Here is a 17,280-nt window from a genome sequence, read left to right as displayed (position 1 = left end):
GGTAAGGGGAAGGATGCAGATGAAGAGGTGGGGAAGAAGAAAGAGAGAAAAATAGAGGGAGAGGCATGAGATGGAAAAATTGAGAGATCAGAGAATAGATATATAATAATCGAGAACCCTGCCCCACTCCCCTAACTCTTTCACAGAGAGATGGATGGGAAAAGGAGAGAGGGAGAGAGATGAATCAGGAGAAAGATGAGGAGTGAGATGAGGGAGGTGTAGCAGACAGGGAGGGGCATTAGCCAGGTAGACAGGAAGGGTTTGGGATGGGGATTATGGCTGAATGGTTCCTGGGAGGGGTGGATGAGGAGAGGATACCTACCAGCCATCGCTTCAGAGTGATGGCATTGATGTTAAACTGGTTGACCAGGCCCAGACTGTGGAACATGTACTCGATACAACTCAGCATCTGTGGGGAGAGCAGAAACACATCCAGATCCAGACCCCCATCCCACCCTCAATCTTCCCTCTTCTCCCCAGTCCTCCTCCTCCCCAACATAACCCACCGGGGCTGGAGCTGACATTTCCTGGGGGAAGCTGTTGTGGTCTGGGACTCTCTGCTTGAAAGGGGGTGGGGAGGAATGGTGTGAGAGCAGATCTGAGGATGCAAACGAGAGGCAGTGAGAGAGTGAGAGAGAGAGACAGACAGAAAGAGAGGATGTAGCAAAGTTGAGAAATTGTAGAGAATGAGATGCAGGGAATGAGAGAATGGAAAGAGATTTAAGAAACTGAATTGACAAGAAAGAGAGAGACAGGAAATGAAGAGAGAGTGATGAATATTTGGGAGAAAGTGAGCAAGTGACTGAAGCAATAGATGGAGAGAGGGTGGGAGGGAAGGGAGAGAGAGCTGCAGTGAGTGAGGGAATTGGGGAGGGGTAGGGAGATAGAGAGCACAACAGAATTAAAAAAGAGAAAGAGAAGGAGGTAGAGAGAAACTGATGAAAACGAGTGATTGGGGAGATGGGTGAGAGAAAGACAGGATTGAGTGACTGGGGAGAGAGGTTTTGTGCATTTGAGAGACTGGGGAAAAAGGGAGATGGCAGGTTGTGTGTATTTGACGGACTGAGGGGGGGGGAGAGATGTCATGGGTTGTGCTGAGAGACTGGGGAAGAGAGGTGACAGGTTGTGTACATTTGAGAGACTGGGGCAGGGAGAGGTGACAGGTTGTGTACATTTGAGAGACTGGGGAAGAGAGGTGACAGGTTGTGTACATTTGAGAGACTGGGGAAGAGAGGTGACAGGTTGTGTACATTTGAGAGACTGGGGCAGGGAGGGGTAACAGGTTGTGTACAATTGAGAGACTGGGGCAGAGAGGGGTGACTGGTTGTGTACATTTGAGAGACTGGGGAAGAGAGGTGACAGATTGTGTGCATTTGAGAGACGGGAAGAGAGGCGACAGGTTGTGTACATTTGAGAGACTGGGGAAGAGAGGTGACAGGTTGTGTACATTTGAGAGACTGGGGAAGAGAGGTGACAGGTTGTGTACATTTGAGAGACTGGGGAAGAGAGGTGACAGGTTGTGTACATTTGAGGGACTGGGGAAGAGAGGTGACAGGTTGTGTACATTTGAGGGACTGGGGAAGAGAGGTGACAGGTTGTGTACATTTGAGAGACTGGGGAAGAGAGGTGACTGGTTGTGTACATTTGAGAGACTGGGGAAGAGAGGTGACTGGTTGTGTACATTTGAGAGACTGGGGAAGAGAGGTGACAGGTTGTGTACATTTGAGAGACTGGGGAAGAGAGGTGACAGGTTGTGTACATTTCATAGATTGGGACAGGGAGAGGTGACAGCAGAATGAAAGACCACACCCATCCTGGACATTTCCCCTTTCATCGGACAGAAGGTACAAAACCCTGAAAGCATACACCACCAAGCTCAAGGACAATTTCTATCTTATGATTTTCAGACTCTAGAATGGAGATTTATGTGATAAGATGGACTTTTGAGCTCACAATCTCCCTCGTTATGATCTTGCACTTTATCGTATTCCTGCACTGCACTCGTTTGGTAGCTTCTACACTTTATTCTACGTTGTTATTGTTTTGCCTCGATCCGGCTCAATGCACTGTGTAGTGATCTGATCTGTATGAACCGTATGCAACGCAAGCTTTTCACTGTATCTCAGTGCACGTGACAATAACAGGCCAATAAAAATTCCAAGCAGAGTTGGCCAAGTACAATAACATTGCGTTCAAACAGGCAATCCCCCATGGAGTGGGACTCGATGAGGAACTGCACTTCATGGCCAGGTGATGGACTCTTGCTGTGCTCAGAAGCTCCGCCTCTGAAATTACCAATGCCTACCTCGTTGGGAGCCCACTGCCAGATGTCGAAGGTTGGCTTCTTCAGTGCCTCGATGGTCTCTGGAGAGAGGGTGTACTGGCAGGGAGAGGCACAAGGAGGAACAGGAGGTCAGTGTATGAGGGCAACATCTCCACGTCAGAGCCACATGCGTGTCTTAAACCTCCACCCCACCAAACCACACACCCCACCCCTGGCCTGGCGCCTCTTCACAGAAACACATACCTATGTCTATGCAGTTGGAAACACCGCTCAGTAAGATCTCATAAACAGCATTCTGGGACCCCAGAGAGAAACACTCCCCCACCCATCCCAGACTCCCCATGTGTGGCTGTGGGACTTTAACACGCACAGACCGGGCCTTGGATTAACGTCTCGTCTGGAGAAAGTGTGAGCTTTCCCCCTCAGTGCCACTCCTGCAGCGCGTTTCACTCTCCTAACCACCCCTCCCACAGCCCACGCTCCCTCCTCACAGCCCCTCCACAGTGTTGCGATCCCCACTCCGTGAGGGGTGGGCTGGCAGGAAGAGCAGTTCACAGAAACAGAGAGGGGTATAGGAGCTGGAGGGGTTTCAAAGACTGGGAGGTGTGTGGGGGCTGGAAGGGGTATAGAGATGGGGAGGGGTGGAGGGGTAGGAGGAGTTTACATAGACAAGGAGGGTTCTAGGTGCTGGAGAAGGTCACAGACTAGGGGGAGTGACTGAAGACATTGGGAGAGGGGCTTCTTACCTTGGGATATGAGGGAACATCACGGCGAGGGATAAGCCTCCTGCTGGCAGGGGGACACGGGGAGGCACAAATCCAGAGGGATCTGAGGGAGAGAGAGACAGAGAGATCAGCGTTCAGCATTCATTCCTCACCCCAATCCCACGACCCTTCACAATGCTGCTCGACGACTAGGGTCCACTCACCCTGAGCATCAGCCGCTCCCCCCGTGTGTCCCCTTCCCTCTGACCAACACTGATGACCTCGCCCCGCATTTCCAGGGTGTTCTCAGAGTTGCTGAGAAAATTCTGTCGAGGTTATTTTTTTCGGACGCTGGTGACCCACGGTTGTCCATCACCTCTCGAGGAGCTCATTACCGTCCAGAACAGGGTAGGCCGTTCAATCAGCTCCGCACCTACCCAACCTAAACACCTCCCCCTCACCCTCGGCCACTGGCCCACCACGGCTGCAGTGTGCAGCGTCTACAGAACACTCTGCTGTTAGTCGCCCGGGCGACTCGGACAGTATCTACGTCCGCACCTCTTACTACCCAGAAGGATGAGGGCAGCTTTATGTTTGTGGGGACAGTTTGCCCCCTCCTCTACTCCCACTCGGAAATCTGTGTGCCATTCCTTCACCGTCGCCGGGTCTGAACCCTGGGACTCCCTCTCTCCCCACAGTACCGTGGTCTGCGGAGGTTCGAAGGGGCGACTCAGCCCCACCTTTGAGGGAGGCGACAGGGAGCCGATAAATGCTGATCCGGCCCAAAGAGAGGGAAGAATTCACCCTGAGGACATGGATCGGACGGAGGCTGGCCTCTTGTGTACCTCCTACCTCTTGGCAAGCTCTTCCCGCAGCCTCTCGATCTCCCCCTGACACTTGGCGATCTCGGCTCTCCTCCCGCTCTCCACTGCAACACAATCCAAGCCATTCCCGATTAACCGCCTCGTCTTCCGGGTCCGTGGGATCCTGGGATCAGCCTGTGCTGAGGACACCCACGGGGGAGGGCAACGATCACGGGGAGCGATCGAACCGGAGCGTCGGCGTGTGGGCTGACCCGATCCGCCATTCGGTCACGGCTGATTTACTATCCCTCTCAACCCCGTTCTCTCGCCTTCCCCCCGTAACCTTTAACACCCTTACTAATCACGAAATTACTAATCGCAAATGTTGTGAAGAAAGATGTTGCAAAGTCACGAATCAAAAGGTTGAGCCTGGTGGGACTGGTGCTCTGAGCTGCGCGTGTTTCAGTGCAAGGAGTGTTGTAGGAAAGGCGGCCGAGCTTAAGGCACGGATCAGCACGGGGAATTATGACATTTTAGCCATCTTTGAGATTTGGTTGTGGGGGGAGAGGCAGGGCTGGCAGCTCAGTATTTCGGGGATCCATTGTTTTAGACGAGTCAGACTGACCGGGGGAGGGGGTGGTGAAAGGGCTGGGGTGGCATTACTGGTCAGGGAAAATGCCACGGCAGTGATCTGTCAGAACAGACTGGAATGTTCGTCCACGGAGACTTTATGGGTAGAACTGAGGAATAAGAAAGTTATGACCACTTTAATGGGATTATATAGAATTTAGAATAGTACAGCACAGTACAGGCCCTTCGGCCCACAATGTTGTGCTGACCCTTAAACCCTGCCTCCCATATAACTCCACCTTAAATTCCTCCATATACCTATCTAGTTGTCTTTTAAATTTCACTAGTAGTGTATCTGCCTCCACCACTGACCACTCAATAATCCCTGGGATTCAGAAGAGCAAATTTGTAGTCAGATCGCAGTCTGTTGCAAAAAACACAAGGTTCTGTGGATTTATCCACCACAATTTGCTTCAGGCAGCAAACAGCTCCTCCTCTGTAATCTGTGTCGGACCCATTACCTTGCCTCGGCATTGCCTCTCACCTGTATTCTCCATCTACTGACTGGGGCTCCCATACTGTGAAAAGGGCTGGATGGGAAAGAATTAGTCAAGAACGTTGCCTTAAATCCCAACAAAAGAGAGTGCAATAATAGATCTCCGATTAGGGAATGCAACAGGGTAGGTGACAGAAGTTTGTGCAGTGGACCACTTTGCAACTAGTGGTCATACTGCCATTGGTTTCCAGATTTTTATGGAAAAGGGTAGGTTTGAGATTCTAAATTGGAGATGGTATCAGAAAGGATCTGGCATGTATAGATTGGGACAGGTTATTTTCTGGGAAAGGTGTACTTGGTAAGGGGGAGGACTTCAATTTTCATGAGTACAAAGCTTGTATGTGACTGTAACAATAAAAGGCAAGGATAACAGGTTTAAAGAACATTGATTTTCAGAGATATTGAGACCCACTTTGAGATATCAAACTCTGGTTTAAATATACCCAATGACTTGGTGTTCACCACCAAGCGTGGCAATAAATTCCACAAAACAGAGGCACTGTCATGCCTGTTTCTGATGACATGTGCTGGCCCCTACCCATCACTGTATTAAATGATTCCCCCCGCCCCAGTTCTGATAACTCTGTCCCCTCAATCGAGAGACATTCCCACGGGGGAAACTATCTCCCCTTCCCTGTCCCCTCAGGATCTGAGCAGGTTCAGTGAGTTCACCCACCGTCCTTCTAAACACCGGCCTTCATCAGTTAGGGCACTGAGTACTGGAGTCGGACGTAATGTTACAGATGCACCAAACGTTGTTGAGGCTCCGCTTTGAATATTGTGTACCGTTTTGGTCATCCCGTTATAGAAAAACTACCGTTAAGCTAGAAAGAAGGCAGACGTTTATGGGAATATTGCCGGGACTCAAGGCCTTGAGTGATAGGAACAGGCTGGGCAGATTAGGAAGTCCTTTGTGCGTAGGAGACAGAAGGGTGAAATTATAGAGGTGTAGAAAATCATGAGGTGTGTAATTACGATGAATCACTTCGCCAGGGTTAGAGAACCAAGAACTACAGCTGCGGTTCCCAACCTTTTTTATGCTATGGACCCCTACACTTAGCCGAGGCTCCATGGACCCCAGGGTTCAGAACCATTGGACCAGATGTTTGGGGTGAAAGGGGCGAGATTTAATAGGAACATGGGAGTGGTTTTTAAGAAGGCTTGTGGTGTGTTGGCCTTCATCAGTGGGGGACTGAGTTGGGTTCAAGAGCTGCAGGGTGATGTTGCTGCTCTGTGAGACTCTGGTTAGACCCCACTTGGAGAGCTGAGTTCAGTTCTGGTCACTTCTTTATAGGAAGAATGTGGAAATTTCAGAGAGGAAGCAGAGGAGATTTATCAGGATGTTGCCTGGATTAGAGAGCATGTCTTATGAGGAAAGGTTGAGAGAGCTCAAGCGTCTCTCAAAGGACAGGGACATGAACGAGGTAGTGAGGCAGAACAAGGGGGAGGAGGATAAGTAGGGAGGGGCAGGATGAGGAAGGAGGGGGTAGCTGCATGACATTTCTGTGGAAATGCCACGTTCCCCCTCCCCCAGTCACTGAGGAGGGGGATGGAGACCATGGTCGGAGGTGCAGGAGTGGACAAACATCACTCACCCTCCACCCATCTCTCCAAGACAGCCAGCTTATTCCGAATCTCACTCTCGATTTCGTCCACCCTCAGGGACCTGCAGAGGGGGAGGGAGGGAGGCAGTGAGGAGAGAGGGTATAGAGGGAATTTTCTGAGAATTTGTGGGGTGCGAGTGCAAAAAGATTAAGATTAAAGATTGGCTTTATTTGTCACATGTAACAACAAAACATTGATATGCACGGTGAAAGATGTCATTTTGAGTCAAAGACCTACACGGCCTGAAGATGTGGTGAGGGATGAGGGGAGGTTCAGGGAGAATACACAGAACAGAAGATGTTCTCTGACAGACCGTTCCAGATAATGAACCCCTCTCTGTGTAGGGATAATTTTAATGTCCTGTGTGAAAGTAATTACCCCTCAGATGGACTTTACCCCTCCACCCTCTGCCCCCTTGTTTTTGATACCCATACATGAAAAAAACATTAAAAATGAAAAACAATAACAAAATGCAGAATAAAGTGTTACAGTTGTGGAGGAAGTGCAGTGCAGGAAGACAAGGGCTACAATGAGGTAGATTGTGAGGTCAGGAGTCCATTTTATTATGCTTGGGGATCCATTAACAAGGTAAAACTGTCTCCCCTACATGTTTCCCACAAATCCTATAGACCTCTGCTAGGTCACTCCCTCAGCTTCCACTGCTCCAGGGTAAACAGTCTCAGACTATCTGGTCTCTCCAGTCTCCTGATGTCCATGGAGTTGAGAGGGAAAATAAATCAGCCATGATGGGATAGCGGAGCAGAATTCTCTGTCTTGTGGTCTTGTGGGCCTGGCCACCAGAGGCAACGGGGACCATCAGCGATGAAGGGGACAGAGAGCGCCGGTAATCACGTTCCCGCTTTCCGCTGTCCTCAATCCAGTACCTGGAGAGCTGGACGGTGACATCAGTGCAGAATTTCTGTAGGAGGACCTCTCTGTCTGTGAGTGAAATCAATAAATCAGCTTGTTATTGTCACAAGTGCCGAGGTACAGTGATGTTACATTCTGTCCACACAGATCGTTTCCTCACATCAGTGCATCGACATAGTGCAAGGGTAAAACAATAACAGTTACAATTGCCCAGGAAGTGCAGTCAGGCAGATGGCAAGGTACAAGGTAGATTGTGAGGTCAAGTGTCCATCTTATTGCACTAGGGGACTGTTCAATAATCTTATGACAGTGAGGTAGAAGTTGTCTTTGAGCCCGGTGGTACATGCTTTCAGGCTTTTGTATCTTCTGCCCGATGGGAGAGGGGAGGAGACAGAATGTCTGGGGATGGACGGGGTCATGGATTATTCTGGCTGCTTTACCAAGGCAGAGGGAAGTGTACACAGAGTCCTTGGAAGGGAAGTTGGTGCCTGCGATGTGCGCACCTGTGTCCAACTCTCTGTAACTCCTTGCGGTCACGGGCAGAGCAGTTGCCGTATCGAGCCCTGATGCACCGGGGCAGGAAGCTTTCCTTTACGCATTGATAAAAATCGTCAAGGTCAACAGTGGCATGTTGAATTTCTCAAAGCTCAGGAGGAAGTAGAGGTGTTCGTGAGCTGTCTTGTCCATGGGTGCACATGTCTGAACCAGGACTACGGCCCGAGAAGCGACGGGGATAGAGTGATGTGCAAAACGCCAGTGAGGGCCTGATCCAAGGAAGAATTTAACATCTAAAAATTGTTTACCTGAGGGCCCTGATGACGTAACAACAACCTTATATGGAGAACTATAAAACAAATATTTCATAATTAATATCTGTCACTTTGCTGAACACTGCCCCCACCGACTGAATCTCCTCCCACAGACACTCCCCACTCCCCATCACCAACTCCTCCCTCACCCACTGAATGCCCTCCCACAGCCCACAGACACTCTCCCCACAATGAACCTCCAGCCAGTCCACTGACAAACTCCATTACTGATAGTGAGGAGGGAGGGAACGTTGCGTGAGGGGCCGGATCAAACCCAGGCCTCTGGGATTAAATCTCGACTAAACCTGTCCATTGTTCACTCAATCATCTCCTCATTTCAAGGATATTCCCAAACATCCCGATCCCCTTGACCGTCGAATCCTACCTCTTGGGATTGGCTGGCATCTCAGGATCAATGGTCACCGGCGACCCCTCGTGGTCAAACAAGGACAGCGCGCCCCCTCTGGACAGGAAGAGAAGATCTGAGAACCAGAGGCAGACTCCGCCTCGGCTTTCCATAAAACTCCCTCCCACAGTACTCCCTCTTAGCGGTCGGTCCCACAGCGCTCCCTCCACACCCCGCCTCCCGTAGCGCTCCCCCCCTCACTACTACTCCCCCAGCTCGGACCTCGGTGCTAAGACGCACGGATTCGAACGTGCCACCCTCTGACTGAGGAGCGGGGAGTTAGTCGCTGCGCCAAGCGGCCCGACTGACCTGAGAAGCCCAGCAGCGGCACACAAGAGGTCCCGGACGTCGGACGGACTGGATAAGCGGCTGAAGATCACCTGGAAGGGGGTGGGGGAGGGGGGAAGGGGGGAACAGAAGAGGATGGGGGAGGGGAGGAAGAGGAGAGAGGGATGAAGAGGGGAATGAGAGGAGAGAGTAAGGAATGGAGGAGGGTGAGGAAGAAAGGAGGGAAAGGGGAAGAATGGAGGAGAGGTAGGAAAAGAGGGGAGAGGAGCAGGGGAGAGGTGGAGGAAGGGAGGGGAAGAGGGGGAGAGGAGGAGGGAAGAGGCAGTCACGACTGTCATCTCTGTGCTGGTATGCCTCATCACCCATGGGGCGTGTTCTAGGGCTCAGTCCTGGGGAGGTGGGTGCATGGATACGGCAGAACCCCTGGAACTGCTTTTAGATCTCTGCCCAGTGTTCATTGGGTCATGGGGCCAAATCGCCGTTTCCTCTGCTTCTGTGTCAGGGCCATTCGGCTGAACGATCTCCCTCTCCCTCTCCCTCCGCTGCTCTTGTCTTCTAACAGGCTGGAGAGGGGCGCACTGGTTTTTCTAAGCCCCAACCCAGGCGTGAGGACATTGGGCTTAGTTATTCCAGCCTGAAATGACTTGGTGTAATTCAGGGAAATACATTCCGGGAGCTTGTGAGAGGACACGGGAGTGGTTTACCAGAATGTTTCCCAGGACGAGAGTGTTTGACTCTGGCAGGGAGACCAGAGGTGATTGGAAAGATCCCCTTGGAGCCAAGGATAACAGTACCACACTGGAAAAGGTTCTTCCACCCACCATATTGTGCCAAACTATTAAAACTAATGTCACCCAACTCCTTCTCCCCACATCTCTCCATTGTCCACATGTTCCTGCACCTGTCTAATTGACTATTAACCACCTCTGTCGTATCTGCCTCTACCAGGCGGCACATTCGAGACAAAGTCGCTGCTGTCCGCTCCATACATACCACTTATCATATCGTACCCCTCTGTGAAGTCTCATTCCCCTTTGCTCCAAAGAGAAAAGTCCTAGTTCACTCAATCTATCCTCAGAAGACAGGCTGTCTAATCCAGGCAGCATCCTGGTAGATTCCCTTGGCTTCCACATCCTTCCTAAATTGAGGCGACCAGAACTGAACACAATACTCCAGTATGTTTTAATCAGAGTTTTATCGATCTGCAATATCACCTGGCGGCTCTGGAGCTCAATCCCGTGACTAATGAATGTCAAAACACCAAACATCTCATGAACAACCCTGTCAACACAGTATTCCACATATTGATCTCCCGAAGTGGATCATTTCACACATGCCCGGAATAAATTCTGGGACATGAATTATTCATGTCACAATTCACCTTCAGAGATGAGCAAACCCCCGGCCCGTTGGGGTTGGATGTGTGGAAGAAGGTTGTTCCATTTGATGACTGGTTCAGGAACAGAAGGTGGGAATGATGGGATCGACGAAGAGCTAGCACGGACTCTGAGCCGGCTGAAGCGCCTCCTTCCTGGATTCCCGGGTTTAGCAATGGGAAATATCCACTCCTGGGGACGATAATGTGATCGGAGCAAAACAAAATGGTGGAGTAAATGCGGGTGTAAAACATTTTCCGTGGAGGGGTGAAGGGGAGATAATGTTTTGTCTGAAAGGAGGGGGAAGTGCGACATAAACAGATCGGGTGGGAGATTCCCAATGGAGAATAAACATCGGGAGAAGGAGATGGGGGTCTGATTGGAAAGGCTATTTCAAAGGCTGGAAAGAGAGGGATGGGCCAAATGGCCTCGCTACAGGCTGGCGATGGGAGAGACAGAACAGGCTGGAGAGGTTTCCCGGGGTCAGGAGAAACCCTCGGCGTGGAGTGGGATCAGACACCCCGACAGCGCACATGACGGGCTGTCTGAACATTTTGACAAGACGGGGCGCCTTTGTCTCAGTTACTGACCCAGCTCTCAGACTGTGACTGCGAGGAAAACCGGTTACATGTAAATTCCGTGTGGGAATGGGACTGTTCCGTGCACCGTCACAGTCAGGATGGGCCTTGTGGCCACCTCCTGGGGTTCAAGGAAATAACCAATCTTCTTCAGTGTCTAGGACCTCCACTAGAGATCAATGTTTCAAATATCCCATCACACGCTCCCGAGGTCAGACACCAAGTGGAACTTCCACCACACCATCACAGATTTCTAGGGTGAGACACAGAGTGAAGCTCCCTCCATACCGTCCCATCACACACTCCTGTGGTCAGAAACAGAGCAAAGCTCCCTCCCACCAATCGATCACACACTCTCGAGGTTAGACACAGAGTGAAACTCCCTCCTCGCCGTCCCATCACACACTCCCGGAGTCAGACACAGAGTGAATCTCCCTCCACACCGTCCCATCACACACTCCCGGAGTCAGACGCAGAGTGAATTTTCCTCCATACCGTCCCACCATACATATCCATGTTACGGTTGGATTCCTATCCCGTGAACCCAGTTCTGGATAAGGGTGTACGCTATTCCTTCAAAGGATGAGCTGTTTCTGGGTGCTGATAATGAGGGATGAAGTGAGAAACCATTGGACAATAATCCTACCTTTCGAATCCTTCCATCCACCTCCAGGTGAATGACCTTGGGCAGGGCTGCGGAAGGGGCAGATCCCATAGTGTCTCAGAGAACCGTGCTCCAGAACAACCCTCGCGGAAATCCAATACAAAGCTGTGATCTCCGAGTCTCTTCTGCTCTCCCTCTCTCCCCCTTCTCTCTCTCTCTCTCTCTCTCTCACACTCACTCCATCGATCACAAACTGATTACAACTTGTCAATAACTATGGAGTTTGCTCTCCCCATCTCACACACTTTCTGTCTTTTTCTTTCTCTCACTCTCTGCCACTTACACTGCCTCCCACTCCCTTTCTCTCTCTGCCTCTCACACAAAATGATTACAATCCCTCAGCAAACTCAATATGCTTTCCTCGCTATCTCTATCACTATTTCTCCACCTCTGCCCCCTCTCGCACTCTTTCTTTCTCTTTGCCCCTCTCTCTCCCCTCTCTGGCCTCTCTCATGGGCTGATTACAACCTCTCTGCAACCCAGTTTCCAGGGTAACCCAGTCCTTGGCGACTGAGGGATGGAAAATATTCAACATCGGCTCATTATCATCTCTTCCCTGTGCCTCTGGGAGCTCGGGGACGGCTGCTCGATCAGAACCCGTGGATGTTCATTGAACGGGTTCAGTCCTGAAGCCCGCCATGCCGGGGTGCTGGGCGCTGGGTTTGGGGGAGAGAGTGTCACCGTGTCTGCATCACAGGGGTTTAATCCTCGGCAGATGTAAATCAGTCCTCAAAGCCGAGGTAATAATAGACAGACTGGGCGCTAATTAACATCTCAGCAGCCTCCCCGCTGACCTGTATTTACACGCTGCATGTGTGTCCACATTTCTTTCCAAAGCCCGAACCTTCTTAGCTTAGCTCGAGGGAGACAGAATCAATAAACTGTGATTTCCCTGTCCCGAGAGGGTGTGATGGGATAACGTTGAGGGAGTTTCACTCTGTGTCTGACCCCAGGACTGTGTGGAGAGGTTTCACTCTGTGTCTGACCCCAGGACGGTGTGGAGGGAGTTTCATTCTGTGTCTGACCCCAGGACGGTGTGGAGGGAGTTTCATTCTGTGTCTGACCCCAGGACTGTGTGGAGGGGGTTTCACTCTGTGTCTGACCCCAGGACTGTGTGTATGGTGAACTACATATCCCTGTCTGGACACGCCCCCTGCTGACTGCTCCTGTGGCTCCTCCCACAGACCCCTGTATAAAGGCGATCAAGGCCTGAGCCCGGCCTCTCAGTCTCCAGGATGTCGTATGGTGGTCACTCACTGCTTGTTCCTTCTTCCAGTCAATAAAAGCCGATATCTCGCCTTCACGTCTCAGAGAGAGTTATTGATGGTGCATCACTGTGGAGGGGGTTCACTCTGTGTCTGACCATGTGAGTGCGTGATGGGTCGGTGTCGAGGGAGCTTCACTCTGTGTCTGAGCACAGGACTGTGTGGAGGGAGTTTCACTCTGTGTCTGACCCCGAGAGAGAGTGTGTGTGTGTGGGGGGGGGGGGGTTTCACTCTGTGTCTCACTCCTGTATTTCACAAAATATCTTTCTAAAATTCAGTGCTACAATATACACAGACCAGTAGCTAACACAATTAATACTCTACAAATAGAGATTACACAATAAACTAATATGTTTCCATCTCTGTCAATGACAGTACTAACCCTCCACCTCCTCCACCCCGCCTCCCCCCCCCCCCCCACGAGAAGCCCACGATCCCGGAACGCCCCTAAGGTCCCCGTGGACAGCGCGTGCTCCTTCTGAATACCTACCGGGGCACGAACATACCCGCTAAACATTGCCTGACAGTTTGCCCGGGCCGAACCCTCTGCCACCCGTTTCTAAGACCCACGGTTGGCTGATCTCGCCAGCCCCAGGAGCAAGTTGACAAGAACATCCTCATCCCTCCATGTCTCCTACTTACTGCATGACCGTATATCAATAGGGTGGAGCTAAAATGTAACCAGACGGCGAGAAGCAGCCCACGCAGATACGCAAAAAGGGGCTGCAGTCTCGCACGCTCCATGCACTGTGGTACAAGGTCTCCTCTTTGCGGCTGGGAGATCCGTGTACAAACTAAATAACTTATTACAGGGCACTGTTCCATGCAGCAGCCTCCAGCCCATGTTCTTCATGGGAAGAACTCCCTCGTAAAGGGACTTCCATTCGGGACTCCCCTCACCTCCAGGTGGAAAGTCGGCCCGTCATGGCGTGTCGGGACGGTGGACAAGGGCTGGGAAGTGGAAGGTGTGGAGCAGCAACCCATACAGGTACATCCTACTTGCATCCCTGAATGAGATTGTTGGTGTCGAGGAGTGACGGCTCCAGTTGTGCGGCTCGGCTCTCGGATCAGATTGCGGGGCCTGGGCAAAACACCCTGAGAAGGCTTGACCAGCGCTCCAGCCGGGCCATGACTTTCGTCTCCAGCTCCTGCCAGTTTGCAAGCCAGGTCTCCCCAGAAGGATTCAGGTAGACTCCCAGATAGAGGAGATGCCTGGTGCTCCACTCAAAAGCTCTCATCTCCCCCGGCAGGGAGTCCACCTGCCACTGAGTCCGGAACATTTCGCCCAGTTGATCCTGGCGGAGGATGCTGCCAAGAAAACGTCTTGGCACTCGCGCATCCTCCGCAGGTCATTGGGATCTGTCATCATGAGGAGTACATCATCGGCGTAGGCCAAGAGGACGACCTCCATGTCCGGTTCACGCAGAACCAGACCTGTCAGCCTTCGCCGTAGGAGGCTCAGGAATGGCTCAACACAGATCGCATACAATTGACCGGACATGGGGCATCCCTGACGTACTCCTCTCCTGAAGGGAATGGGCGCTGCCAGTGATCCATTGACCTTAACTAGGCACTCTGCGGCAGTGTATAGGAGCCGAACTCGGGCCACAAAGTGTGGTCTGAGCCCAAAGGCCTGCAGAGAGTCCACCAGGAAACTGTTGTCTACCCGGTCAAACGCCTTCTCCCGGTCAAGAGAAAGAAACGCTGCCCGGGACCCAGTCTCCTGGTGCAGGTGGATCAGGTCCCGTACTAGGTGGACATTGTCCTGGATGGAGCGGCCCGGGACCCAGTCTCCTGGTGCAGGTGGATCAGGTCCCGTACTAGGTGGTCATTGTCCTGGATGGAGCTGCCCGGGACCCAGTCTCCTGCTGCAGGTGGATCAGGTCCCATACTAGGTGGACATTGTCCTGGATGGAGCGGCCCGGGACCCAGTCTCCTGGTGCAGGTGGATCAGTCCCGTACTAGGTGGACATTGTCCTGGATGGAGCGGCCCGGGACCCAGTCTCCTGGTGCAGGTGGATCAGGTCCCGTACTAGGTGGACATTGTCCTGGATGGAGCGGCCCGGGACCCAGTCTCCTGGTGCAGGTGGATCAGGTCCCATACTAGGTGGACATTGTCCTGGATGGAGCAGCCCGGGATTGTGTAAGATTGGTCAGGATGAATCACCTGTCTCATTACTGAACCAAGACGGTTGGCCATTGCCCGGACGAAGATCTTATAGTCCGCGCACAAGAGGGAGACCGGGCGCCAGTTCTTTAGCAGGCGGAGGTCCCCCTTCTTGGGCAGCAGGACCACAACAGCTCTTCGCCATGAGAGGGGCATTTCCCCGGTGGCTAGGCTCTCCCCTAGAACAAGGCTGTAATCATCCCCCAGGACATCCCAAAAAGCCTGATAGAACTCCACACTCAGACCATCTAAGCCAGGGGATTTACCCCTCCGGAGTTGCCGAAGGGCAGTAGACAGCTCCTTCCGAGTCAGGGGAGCGTCCAGACGCGCTGCGTCCTCTGGGCTGACCTTTGGCAAATCTTCCCAGACCTCACTGCACGCCCCCGCATTTGACGGATCCGGTGAGAATAAGGACCGATAGAATGAGCGGACTCATATATTGATTTCGTCAGGATCCGTGATGGAGGAGCCATCAGCAGCCAGTAACTCCACCAGCTGCTTTTGAACTTCCAGCCACTTCTCCAACAGCAGAAGAAGGGTGAGCCGCGGTCTGAATCCTGCAGCATTCTCGGGTCTGCTTGAGCTTCAGATTCCTTAGTGAGTCCTTCTTCTCCTGCTATTCCTGCCATTGAAGTTGGTCCCCAGCGGTCGGAGCAAGACGGGTCTCTAGGTGAAGCAACGCTCTCTCAAGCCGCTCAATCTCAGAGCCCAGCCTCTTTGTCGACCCCCTAGTGTACTCCCTGTTGGGCTTTGCCCACTTCCCACTACAGCCGTAGGGAGCAGAACTCTCTCTCTCTCTCTCTCTCCCCCCCCCCACCCAGAACGCTCGGAACGAATCCCGCAATCGGGGGTCCTGCAGCAGCTGGTTGTTAAAGTGCCAATACCCAGATCGCACCCGAGGGTGCAGAGGAGTAAATTCCATCCACACAAGGTGATGATCCGAGCACGACAGCGGCCGCATGTACGCCCCAGAGATGAACAGGCGGTCTATCCGGGAACCTCCCTCTCGGGAAGGCTCTGGAGTCGGGGTGAAGATTCCGCAGCTGTCCACCAAGCCGACTAGCTCCTTTAACTTTTTTTTGCCGATGCTGGGTCGCGTTGGAGACCAGAGCGGTCCTCCACCTCGAGGGTACAGTTCAAGTCTCCCCCGAGGATGACGCAGTTCCCAGGATCGATGGAACTCAGCAGAGTGGACAGCTGATAGAATAGGCAGGTCTGCATCACCCCGCGCCTTGGAGTATACACATTGATTAAATGCAGAGGTACACCATCCAGGCACAAGGCCAGGTGGAGCAGACGGCCGGGCACGACATCTTGGACTCTTGGGATTTCCGGCTGGAAGGTTGGAGCCAGGAACCTTCCAGCAGGATCGCCACCCCACTAGAGCTGGAGCGGAGGTGGCTCATATAGACCTCTCACTGCCAGTCCAGCAGCCAAGCGGACTCGTCCCCCAGGATGGTATGGGTTTCCTGCAGGAAACTCACCGCATTCCTCCCATCCCTGAGGACTGAGAGATTGCCAAATCTGCGGATAGAACGCCTGTTACCATTGACAATTGAACTAACTGCGTTGAGCTTCATGTCGGGAGAACACCAGGGGGCGCCCTTAACCACATTTCCCGAAAAAAGGCGAGAGAGCTCTTTGCTCTCCGGGATAACCCGAGTGGTATCAACCCAGCCAACCCAACATCTCCCGAAGGATTGAGACTGCCTCCCACTCTGATATGCTTAACCAGGTCATCCAGGAGGGATTTCAGCTGTTGCCTGTCAGTCCCCGACACTGCATTCCTCTTTCCCCTTCCCCTTCCGTCTGAGGATGACTCGCAAGGACTTAACCAGTCTCAGCATGCTAGACCAGAAAAGGGACGCTAGTTTCGGCCGATGCTTTGCACCCTCAGAGGTGAGAATGAACTCTCTGATTTCCTCCACAGGTATCAACGGGGATTTCTCAGGAGGAGTGAGAAAGTCCATTGTCTCGCTATCAAAGGAGCCTCCCTCCAACCCCTCACTACAAATAGATCCCCATCTTCCTCCCCCTGTATTCTAATAGATGGCTGCACTTGTAACTTGCACTAGGCAGCGGGTACCCCACTCATACCTGCCCGCTCCATCGTCACATCAGTCATATCCACTGTTCCAACAATGGAGGAATAATCCTCAAGGACTCCCTGCGGGCTATTAGTTGATGGGGTCGTCATGCGGAGTATATCACCCTCCCCGAGGAGGACTCCAGCATCTCTGGTCCTAGGGATCCACCGGCAGCCTGATGCTGAGAGTGAAAGGGCTTGGTCTCCTTTCCGCTTGCATTATTTGATACACATGCCTCCAGGGAGGCA

General features: G+C 52.3%; 1 protein-coding gene across 2 annotated transcripts in view; it reads right to left on the bottom strand.

Annotated features, from left to right (window-relative positions):
• Window positions 1–8,990, bottom strand: part of LOC132385387 (high affinity cGMP-specific 3',5'-cyclic phosphodiesterase 9A-like) — a 266,175-nt gene extending 257,185 nt beyond the window's left edge. Inside the window, exons 1-7 of one of the 2 annotated variants that reach the window (XM_059957429.1) lie at window positions 8,917–8,990; window positions 8,587–8,664; window positions 7,407–7,461; window positions 3,841–3,916; window positions 3,031–3,112; window positions 2,306–2,380; window positions 323–409 (exon numbers count right to left, since the gene is read on the bottom strand). In XM_059957429.1, the coding sequence (XP_059813412.1) occupies window positions 323–409; window positions 2,306–2,380; window positions 3,031–3,112; window positions 3,841–3,916; window positions 7,407–7,428 (342 nt within the window). In that variant the 5' untranslated portion in view covers window positions 7,429–7,461; window positions 8,587–8,664; window positions 8,917–8,990. Of the gene's footprint in view, window positions 1–322; window positions 410–2,305; window positions 2,381–3,030; window positions 3,113–3,833; window positions 4,323–7,406; window positions 7,462–8,586; window positions 8,665–8,916 lie in introns of those variants that run through there. The other variant, XM_059957430.1, reaches the window with a different exon arrangement.
• Window positions 8,991–17,280: the final 8,290 nt, after the last annotated feature.

Source organism: Hypanus sabinus, assembly GCF_030144855.1.
Source record: "Hypanus sabinus isolate sHypSab1 chromosome 1 unlocalized genomic scaffold, sHypSab1.hap1 SUPER_1_unloc_14, whole genome shotgun sequence".
NCBI classification, from domain to species: Eukaryota; Metazoa; Chordata; class Chondrichthyes; order Myliobatiformes; family Dasyatidae; genus Hypanus; species Hypanus sabinus.
The sequence above is the reverse complement of the archived record's forward strand: the minus strand, read 5'-3'. Positions and strand labels throughout refer to the sequence as shown.